Source organism: Mytilus edulis, chromosome 2 (assembly GCF_963676685.1).
Source record: "Mytilus edulis chromosome 2, xbMytEdul2.2, whole genome shotgun sequence".
Classification (NCBI taxonomy): Eukaryota; Metazoa; Mollusca; class Bivalvia; order Mytilida; family Mytilidae; genus Mytilus; species Mytilus edulis.
Window position 1 is genome coordinate 38592645 of NC_092345.1, and position 11754 is coordinate 38604398.

At 33.5% G+C, this 11754-nt stretch overlaps 1 protein-coding gene across 4 annotated transcripts in view; it reads right to left on the reverse strand.

The window, feature by feature from the left end:
- The window catches only part of LOC139510150 (uncharacterized), a 36272-nt gene extending 26549 nt beyond the window's left edge, over positions 1-9723 (reverse strand). Inside the window, exons 1-2 of one of the 4 annotated variants that reach the window (XM_071296493.1) lie at positions 9501-9706; positions 2311-2488 (exon numbers count right to left, since the gene is read on the reverse strand). In XM_071296493.1, the coding sequence (XP_071152594.1) occupies positions 2311-2488; positions 9501-9549 (227 nt within the window). In that variant the 5' untranslated portion in view covers positions 9550-9706. Of the gene's footprint in view, positions 1-2310; positions 2489-9076; positions 9274-9500 lie in introns of those variants that run through there. The other 3 variants (XM_071296494.1, XM_071296495.1, XM_071296497.1) reach the window with 3 other exon arrangements.
- Positions 9724-11754: the final 2031 nt, after the last annotated feature.

The following is an 11754-nucleotide window of genomic DNA, read 5'->3' on the forward strand; positions in this document are numbered from 1 at the left end:
TTTTTTAATTAAGCTGTGTATTGAATCAATGTACTGTTTGTAAATCAATCTTTAATTATTTTGTTTGAGACAATTTTTTACTTTTTTTTGTATATTTGTTTTAATGCTTTAAAGTGGCCTTGGCTACGACATATGTATATATAAAAAATATGAATTTTCTTGTTAATGAAAAAAATAATTCGCTTTTAGTAACCACTGTATGGTTCAATTTTGTCAAAATTATGTGTGTGTGATTCAACTTTGTATTGCAGAATGTTTTTTTTTTTATCTTAGATTGTTTATATGTTATGTATATGTTTTTATATTCGGCCAAACTCTACTAGAGCTTGTGTTTTATATTTAACTTATGCCAAATCAAAATAATGTTTTCTTCTCTTAATATCTTATCTTATCAAAATAAGCTATAAAAATATCTATGATGAATTATTCACATGCTAGTGAATAATTCGACCTCGTTGAATCCGTATTTATGTTACCTTCGATCTGACTTCTTAGCTAGAGATAGATTATGCATGCATTAGGCGTGTTCAGTTATTTAAAGGAAAAGAATGACAACATCTAAAAAGTGAAACAATGGTAAACCATTTGATTGCCTTATTCGATCTACAAAAACCTTTTCGTATACAGGTAAATACGACGATTAACATATATTTTAAACCCATAATATGAAATCAAACAGACTTTGAGAAATCCAATTCACTCATTACGATCGAGTTCGCTGTCTGTTTATATTCATATTGATGTTTATATCGGGTTATATGACCGTCGGCAGTTTTCGGATGGCACCTCGAAAGTTGTTAATTAGATGGCGTTTAGACTAAAATTCTCACGAAAGCTGATACATATTATGGGGCACAGCATTTTAAATTGTCTATTTTAGGCTTTTTATAATTTGGAACTCCGTTTTTACTTCTATCATGTTATAAATCAAATATGAGAATTTGAGCGAAATCCGTGAACATGAATTTGACAGCTAATGCCCCTTTATACAAGTTCCACTCATAATTTATGTTGTGTCTTCAAGTTTTTGTGCAAGGCATTACAATGTTTTCTGTTGGTCGAGTTCGAGTTCAGAATTGCGTAAGGTATAAACACAGAACGTGATTAGACCATGGTTTTCAACCGATTAGAACTTTCAGTATCGAGAATCATATAAATCATCCCGCAATGAAGGGCAACATTTAGCACTGGAGAACAACTGAGAAAAAAACAGCTTAAAATCATTGTGATACTTTCCCCCATCTATCTGAATCCCTTACTTGAACAGAATGTGAAGGTGTTCAGCAAAGTCATGATTTATATTATAACTGTTTTTCTCAGCAAAATTCGGATACTAATTTGATAGAAGAATACCAATATAAAGAATTATTATATCATCTTATAGGTATTTCCAACATACCCTGTATTATGCATTTTAATTTCCTATGAGTACTATTTTTTTATGAACATAACGAAAATATAACTGGAAACTATTATGCACTTTAATTTCCTATGAGTACAATTTTTTTTCATGAACATAACGAAAATATAACTTGAAACTTATTCTTATTCATATATTTATATTTATCTTACCTCCTATAGATTTATAGAGAAATGATTGGTAAAAGGACTACACGTGGTGAATATATATATTTGATATAGGGTGTCCTAACAAAAATACAGTCAGTTTAATTGAAGTCTGGAGCTGGCATGTCAGTTAACTGCTAGTAGTCTGTTGTTATTTATGTATTATTGTCATTTTGTTTATTTTCTTTGGTTACATCTTCTGACATCAGACTCGGACTTCTCTTGAACTGAATTTTAATGTGCGTATTGTTATGCGTTTACTTTTCTACATTGGCTAGAGGTATAGGGGGAGGGTTGAGATCTCACAAACATGTTTAACCCCGTCGCATTTTTGCGCCTGTCCCAAGTCAGGAGCCTCTGGCCTTTGTTAGTCTTGTATTATTTTAATTTTAGTTTCTTGTGTACAATTTGGAAATTAGTATGGCGTTCATTATCACTGAACTAGTATATATTTGTTTAGGGGCCAGTTGAAGGACGCCTCCGGGTACGGGAATTTCTCGCTACATTGAAGACCTTTTGGTGACCTTCTGCTGGTTTTTTTTTTCTATGGTCGGGTTGTTGTCTCTTTGGCACATTCCCCATTTCCATTCTCAATTTTATTGGTTACCATACATAGTTAATTAGATATCATATGGGGTAAGAGGAGTTACTTCCCTTTCACATATTAGCATATATTTTTTTATAGATAAAATGAAAATCTAACTCGAAACTTTTGTGTATATATATATATTCAAGTATGTGTACCTTCCATTTATACCAACACCAGTGATAACGGTTTTATATGTGTCAGTATCATTAAATGAAGACGGTTGGCCGCCATCTGTGAAACAGGTTGAATTTCCCGTGTACCATGACCCGTTTGTTTGTGTCAACCAGTAACATTTGTTCGCAACTTGAACAGATTCTTTAAGACAAAGTGTACCTAAAATGATAAAGATACAAAAGTTAAACGTGGTATGTGACAGTGCAGAAGTGACGTCAGAAAACAGAAACACTATAGTGGTTGTGCTAAATCGAAAACAACCAAAGTACAAGCGATAGCCTTTCAAAAAGTGCTATATTCGACTCTTAGCTGATGAAAATGGAAAGTGCTCTCGCTTTGTAGATTAATTCATTTACTAGAATAGCCACGTGCATCAATCAACAAATTTTACCACACACGTGAGGTCACACGTTATGAAGTAGTATCGTTTAACGTTGTTGTTTACTCTAGAAGATTCGTCTATTTATAGATAAAAGTTACCTGTGTAAAATCTAATTGCTGAAAAAGAGACGACAAATCCGATACTCTAAAAGGATTGAAGGACATTTACTAGGTTTGGATTGTTCTAACCAATCAATAAATTTTGATTATTCACGTCTCGTAATATCTTCCAATCAGGTAGCAAGAAAAATTCACGCCCTAAGTGTCCATCGTTCAATTCTTAATATCGACTCCTAGGAGTCGATAATGATAGGCGTATATACGTTTTACGTCAGAGTCATGACTTATTCCCTTTATGAGTTTATTAACAGACTATTTTTTATGTGATTTGGTCAGTTTATGGGGAACCACTAGCGGTAAGTTAATAATAATTGGTATGCAGTTGTATAAGCATTGACAGGTCTCATTTCCATCATTATTTGACCCCGCCCCCTCAGTTATAGTTTGTAATTTGGTCGGTTTATGAGGAACTACTAGTGGTAGGTCAATGATATTTGATATGCAGTTGTATTAGCATTTGTACATCTCATTACCATGGAGAATATTTGACCCCGCCCCCTCAGTTATGGTTATTGACCTTGAAATTTTGCTTAGTTTACATGTATTAGTACATGTATTTAGGTTTGTTTAAAGGGACCTACATATGATAAGTCAATGATATTTGGTATGCAGTTATTTTAGCTTTGGCATATCTCATTTCCACAGGTATTGTTTAGCCATGCACCTTCAACCAAAGATGAAGAACTGGATCTTCCATCACTGTATTGGATACCTAAACTAAATAAGTGTCCTTACAAACAGCGGTATATTGCTGGGTCTTCCAAGTGCTCCACAAAACCTCTTTCTAAATTATTAACATCCATTTTATCAGCAATCAAAGACGGGCTTCAAAGTTATTGTGAAACTGCCTATTCTAGAGGTGGCGTGAATCAGATGTGGATACTTAAAAATTCCAAAGATCTTTTAGAGTACATACAATCTAACTCTCTTTCATCTTGTAACAGTATTAAAACATTTGACTTCTCTACTCTTTACACAAGTATTCCACATTCCAAACTTAAAGACAAATTAAAAGAGTTGGTATTACTTTGCTTCATAAAAAAGAATGGCCAACGTAGATACAAGTATCTTGTCTTAGGGAGGGATAAATCCTACTTTGTAAAGAATCACTCTGATTCAAACAAAAAATTCTCTGAAACCGATATTATCAAGATGCTTGATTTCTTGATTGACAACATATTTGTTACGTTCGGAGGACGTGTTTTTCAACAGACTGTCGGCATACCAATGGGAACAAACTGTGCCCCTCTTCTTGCTGACTTGTTTCTTTATTATTATGAGGCTGACTTCATGCAGGAACTTCTTAGGAAGAAAGATAAGAAGTTAGCAATATCCTTTAACTCTACTTTCCGCTATATAGATGACGTTCTTTCACTAAACAATTCAAAATTTGGTGACTATGTGGAACGCATCTATCCCATCGAATTGGAGATAAAGGATACTACAGATACAGTTAAGTCAGCTTCATATCTTGACTTACATCTAGAAATTGACAATGAGGGTCGGTTGAAGACAAAACTTTACGACAAAAGAGATGATTTCAGCTTTCCAATTGTGAACTTTCCATTTCTAAGTAGCAACATTCCAGCAGCACCTGCATACGGGGTATATATCTCTCAATTGATACGATATTCCCGTGCTTGCATTTCCTATCATGATTTTCTTGATAGAGGGTTACTGCTCACAAGAAAGCTATTAAATCAAGAGTTCCAAATGGTGAAGTTGAAATCATCCCTTCGTAAATTTTACGGACGCCATCACGAGTTGGTTGACCGTTATGGAATAACCATTTCACAAATGATATCGGATATGTTCCTCACGTCATAACTACAATCCCCTTCCCTTTCATGAATTTGACCTACCGAATTAGACTATTTACCGGATTTGTAATCACATAAGCAACACGACGGGTGCCGCATGTGGAGCAGGATCTGCTTACCCTTCCGGAGCACCTGAGATCACCCCTAGTTTTTGGTGGGGTTCGTGTTGTTTATTCTTTAGTTTTCTATGTTGTGTCATGTGTACTATTGTTTTTCTGTTTGTCTTTTTCATTTTTAGCCATGGCGTTGTCAGTTTGTTTTAGATTTATGAGTTTGACTGTCCCTTTGGTATCTTTCGTCCCTCTTTCAGTCATGGTTCATTGACTTTGAATATTTGCAAAACTTACATGTTAAAGTGTTGCTATTTTAATTTCAACATTTGCATTATCGAAATTACAAAAATGCGAGACATATCTCTGTGATGACAGTTTATCAAAAGGGGTTCCAACCCAGAATAAAGTTTAGGAAGGGTTCCAACTATATGTTGTCATTCAAAAGCAATGATCGTAAAAAAGGGGAATTAAACCCAAAAGAACACCACAACCCCTGGATTTGCCACTATATAAACTGCAAAATAAGCAAGGTTGTTTAAAAATCTGATTTTTTTATAATTCATTATCACGGGTGTCATTCTGTTTATCGAAAGAAATGATCGTGAAAGAAAACCTAAAGGTGACCAAGCATTGAGATCGGATCGTGAAAGATCATGGCTGGTAATCTACACATACAGAACAATCGGTTCTGCAGTGAAAACCGTGAGAGGATTTTCCCGTTATGCTTGAGTGGATTCATTGTCACCGCTTCCCAAGGCATGTACATTTCTAAAATCGCAATTTCTATTTCAATTGATCAATTATTGTAAATTGGGGTATGCTATGCTGTGGTAAATGTTTTCATGAAGAGACACGTTTATCGTTGGCTGTTGTGCACGGAGTTAAACTCCAACAAAACAAAGCGCCCCTTCCAGAAAGTGCCGGAAAAGTGACATTAAACTTTTGAGATGTTTCTTTTCACAGACCTGCTAGTTCAAATTTCGGTTTTTTTTCTGTCCACGAAACTGAATGTCGCCATTGTTGTTTTTCAAACAAACACGCTAAATGTGTGTACATTGTGTTCAGATGCCAGTTGACATCGATGTGTAAGACCAAAAACTACAATGTCAAAAAATGTCTTTCGTTTGGAATTTAGTTCCAGTGGGGATTCCTAAGGGGTGATAGAACGTTAGACTTTGGTTTTTTAAACTTTGAGATACGTATTAGTTATATTTTATATATTATATATAATCTTTGTGTATCTGTGTAAAAAAGAAGAAAAATAATACTATTAACAGACAATTTCGCATAATTTATAAACGTCGATCAACGGCGTTACGTTGTTAAATTTATACGGCCAATTTAACATGTTTAAGTATTATTTTCTTTAATAAAAATAACCATGATCAACCAAAAAAATCAAAGGAAATCTATTTCTGACCTTAATGGCAATTTAAAATCAGACAAAAGAAAAAATTCCAAATTGGCGCCAAATTATTTTTTCAGCGAAATTAACGCAATTTCAGAATGGCGGGTTTTAATATCAGTCCCATAGTTGTCTTAAGAAAGTAGCAACAACGGACGTTTCTAAGGGCTTGCTTTCCGACTGTATATGTTGGATGCATAATTTAACAACTTTGTAAAGTTTAGGGCTGATTTAGTTATTTCATTTGTTTATTTGACTTACATAAAACAAATGTCGGAAGTATATATGATAAAGAGATTAATACATAACCTTTTCAATATCGGCCTGGGTATCATCCCTCGACCCATATCAGCACCTCGGCTACGTCTCGGTTTATATTGGGGTCTCGGGGTGATACCCGGGCCTATATGGAAATGGCAATGTATTAATCTCTATGTATCTGGTTCTCTTGTCCTCATACCTAAACCTCAACCTTAGTTTAAACACTTACCAGTGTTCATGGATGAAGGAATATAATTGAAAACGCATAATTGCGTAAATAATTAAGTAATATATTATTTGTCTTTGAAAACAAAACTTGAAATGTCACAAATATTCAGGGAATTCATCTTTGAAAACAAAACTTAAAAATCGCACACAAATAACTAACACTTAACATCCACTGTTAATATAATCTATACGACGTGTATGTGTCAATGTAACATCAACATGTGACATAACGTTATACATGTAAATAGAAAAATCTTGAGATGGAAATAGGAAATTCACATTACTTGAATCATTGCCAAAATATAAGTATTTTTTAATAGAAAATACTTGAAGTTTCTATGCAAGTCAAACTTATTCCGCGTGTATCAAAAAGACTTAAAATTATCAAGAAAAAAAAAACAACTATTCAAAATTTAGGAGATGTGAAATGATTACCAATGAGATGGCAATCCAACAGAGTTCAAATGAAGTGGATGTAAATAATTAAAGACAACCGTACGGCCTTCAACATATATAGTTGACCTATTACTTGTAGTTTAAGAAAAATAGACCAAAACACAAAAACTTAACACTGTGCAATCATCCGTGAAAATGAGGTCACGGTCAAATAAAACCTGCGCGACTGACATAAAGATCATAAAATATTTCCATACACCAAATATAGTTGACCTATGGCATATAGAATTAGATAAAAAGACCAAAACTCAAAAACTTAACTTTGACCACTGAACCATGATAATGAGGTCAAGGTCACATGACATCTGCCCGCTAGACATGTTCACCTTACAATCATTCCATACAACAAATATAGTAGACCTATTGCATATAGTATGAGAAAAACAGACCAAAACACAAAAATTTAACTATAACCACTGAACCATGAAAATGAGGTCAAGGTCAAATGACACCTGCCAGTTGGACATGTACACCTTACAGTCCTTCCATACACCGAATATACTAGCCCTATTGCTTATAGTATCTGAGATATGGACTTGACCACCAAAACTTAACCTTGTTCACTGATCCATGAAATTAGGTCGAGGTCAAGTGAAAACTGTCTGACAGACATGAGGACCTTGCAAGGTACGCACATATCAAATATAGTTATCCTATTACTTATAATAAGAGAGAATTCAACATTACAAAAAATCTGAACTTTTTTTTCAAGTGGTCACTGAACCATGAAAATGAGGTCAAGGACATTGGACATGTGACTGACGGAAACTTCGTAATATGAGGCATCTATATACAAAGTATGAAGCATCCAGGTCTTCCACCTTCTAAAATATAAAGCTTTTAAGAAGTTAGTTAACGCCGCCGCCGCCGCCGTAGCCGCCGCCGGATCACTATCCCTATATATGTCGAGCTTTCTGCAACAAAAATTGCAGGCTCGACAATAAAAATCAGTAACAAATGCCATATAAGTAAAAAAAAAAGTGAATAAATTACGTTCGTTGAAATCTAAAACGCGACTACAGACACGGGATAAGCGAACAAGATGTAAGACACTTGTATACACACCGTAAGAAGGGTCCAAAAACCTTCACCTTTCAAGAAAAATTAACAATCGGTATAAATAGAATTATTTGTCGTTTATTTTTGTAGAAAAAGTTTCCGTGTGAATATTTGAAGAAAAAAAATATACTAGAATTTTCAAATATTGCTTTTATTGGTACAAACATTGATTTTGTTTTGGAAAAATCATAACATAACTAAATATATATTGGTAAATGTGTACAGTTATGAGAAAGTATTACAATATATCCTGTTGATACTGTTTACTTATATGTTGGCATTGATCATCAACACCAGAAAAAGGACAATTATTGCTGTCGGTATTATATTCATTTCACACTATACTTCCTTTGGGGGAGTTTCGCAGTAAAATTAGCAAATTCTTGATTATTTAGAACAAAAATATCATCAAGGTAAATGTTTTTAGATTTATCAGTTAGTGAAAAATAAGACTGATCTTTACTGAGTTTGGCCATAAACTGTGATTTATTCTAATAAGTCTGCCATTAAATAGACGATATGTGCACATAAGAATACATACAACCTGTGGATACACTTCATTGCCAAGACCTACATACATATTTTAAGTTAAAAATGTAAACTTTAAGTCTTAATCAAATCATCACAGTCTCTGTAAATATGTCTAGCATATTTCCCTTTTTAATCACAGAAAAATACTTATGTGAGCTTTCAAAGCACCATCCCATTTTATAAACGAGCTTCTGTTTGATATGGGGGTTAAGTGTGAAAAGTCCTAAAATATATCAACCATCATAAGCACTTAATTCATCCTAAAAATTCAAAGAGTTTTTGACACTTCAAAAATAGTAAATTCCATTATTTTCGTATGCTTAAGTACAAAAAATTTAACAGTACAAAAAGATTAGTCGACTCGTAGAACGCCAACTAGATGCTGAGATGAAACAAAACTTGTTTACTAAATTTGCTAACTCATTTTACATACCGCTTTGACTATTGTGAAATTCGCCAGAACTTCATAGAGTACATGTCAACAATGGATTTTCAAGTAGAAGCCAGTTTGAGGTTCAAGGCAAACATAATGGCTTTATTTTGTTTAGTAAATACAACTTCGTTTTCCATTTTAATTTTAACACTGTAAATCTACTTTGTGTTAACCACTTGTGTTTGTTTTGTCTGATTACAAGTATTTCAATTCATGTGTATCCGGAGTAATTGTTGTTTTGTGTATGTACATACATAATTATGTAGTTACAAGGTAAATAAATTGGATGCTAAGATTTTGACAAAACAAAATTAAATATACTATAAGGCTAATTAGTCTTAGTGTATATAGACATCTTTTCTTTAACTATTCAGGAAAAAAGTCATACAACAAAGAAACACACGTATTTGCAATGTGTACTTACCGAAACATTTAGTAATAAAACATATCAAACCGCAAAGAACCAGCAGCATGTTCGTAAATATAAGGCAACATTCACTTAATATAACCTGAAGTCAACATAGTTTTGTGCAGTTGACTAATTAAACGGCCATTTTGTTGATGAGGAAGTGTCATTTACGTAGAAATCACAAGAGAGCATCTCATTGCCGGTTTCCGCCCTCTCTTAAAAATGTACTTGTCTTATAAACTTGGATATCATTCATCAACGGAAAGGATATATCGTGTGTTCAAAATACCCAAGTTAATCCATTTGTAAATAAATTTATCTTTACTTCTCTAAATGTAAATATGATTTTTTAAAGGAAATATATGAAATACCATTTTTGTTTGTTTCAAGAATTATATCTTTGTAAACAATTATAGTTCTTTTATGAATCGCTTTTTAAAATCAAGATTTGCTAGTTTATGTAGTATGACTCTTTTCTCATTATCAGAATTTCTATAAACCTTTAAAAACTTTAAAAGTTAATAATGACATCAGATGCATGTTTCATTATAATACGTTATTCTGATTGGCCAACTGCTGATCACGTGTTATTCCTTAAGCAATTGCATTACACAATTTAACTTCTTTCATGATAACACGAGGACCCACAATAAAGTGCACAGGTGAATTAAATTAAAAAAAATGATAAAATTCGTGTTTTCATTAGCCTAGTTAAAAAAATGTAATTATAAGTATTGAATGCTTCTTTTTGTAACTTCATAGGGTTGTAAAAGCGTTGACCGTGCGCACATTTTTAGAATGAAGCGCTTCCGCGCTTCATACAAAATGTACTTAAACGAAAGATAAGGACTGCATTCGTGTATCCGAATGACCGTGGTCACAGTAGGTATAGTATTTTTCGAATGAATTGGTCCACTTTTTTCTAGTGTAAATCTGAATGATTGTCTGAATTAAGGGAACAATATTATACAGGTTTTGAGAACGAAAAATCCTACAACCCTCTTTTAGTTCACGTACAATTTTTTTCGACAGTAACATTTTCAACTTCCGTTTTTTTTCAATAATTGGTCTATTTTCTTTTTAAACTTCATCTACTTTTCACAGTTAATAATATTTTATGATTGATATACATTTATAATACAGCGGCGAAACCTGGAGTTTTAGGAGGATAAACGTGAGTTCAATTTTTGAAATGTGACGGACTGACAGTTGAAAAAAGTCAAAATTGGAGAGAGAGAGAAAAAATCAATAACGAGCACTTATAAATAAACAAAATAGACCAAAACAAATAGATTCCACAACTACAAAAAGTGTATTACGATATTTCTCCACTCGAGACAGTTAAATTTTAATATTTAAGCGCGAGGCTTGCCGAGCTTTTTAAATAATAAAAATTTAACTGTTGAGACAGACATGTCAATGAACACTTTACAACCATACATTAAACCAAATATAGTTAGCACATTGATTCAACAAGAAGAATCATTTATTGAATGTCTGGGAAAAGGAGCTTCTCTGGATAATGTTGATAAATGCTCGCTGGGCAGAATAACTGGTAGTTTGCAGTGAAGAATATCTGTAGTGCTAGATGGAGTTATGACTTCAGCAAGTTTTTTTAATAAGAGGTCTTATTTTTGCTCACTTTTATTGGGTAGTAGACTAAAATGAGTTAGTTCATATCTTCATAGACTTGGGCTTTGATTGTAGAAGGGCGTACGGGGAACTATAGTTGTTAATTTCTGTGTCATTTTAGTCTCATGTGTAGAGTTGTCGCATTGGCAATCTTACCGGTACCAAATCTTCGTTTTTTATACTTTGAGGTAAAGAAGTGACCCAGGTATATTCTTATTTGCCTCCCCTACATGGTTCCAGTGTTCCTGCCCTCTCATGATAAACACCCAGAATTACGTATACTTTGCCATGTCTATATGACCATGGGATGACATTCTGGTTCAGTTATACGTGTATTTTAAGTCTTATTTGGAAAGAAATGGGATCGGTATGATCAAATGGAAGCCTTTCTTTTGACATAATGTGTGTCTATGTCATGCCTTACACGACATATGATAGATTATTGAAATGTTAGGAATGCCCACTCAAATGTCATATGCGTGATATTGTTTTCTGAGTTGTTACTAGGGTACCATAATAAGAAGATGTTTTATGATTGGCAATTCCGCCAGACACCAAATGACATAGACGTTAAAACATCTATTGATCATCGTACTGACCTTAACGATGAACATAATCCAGACAAATTTTAAACACT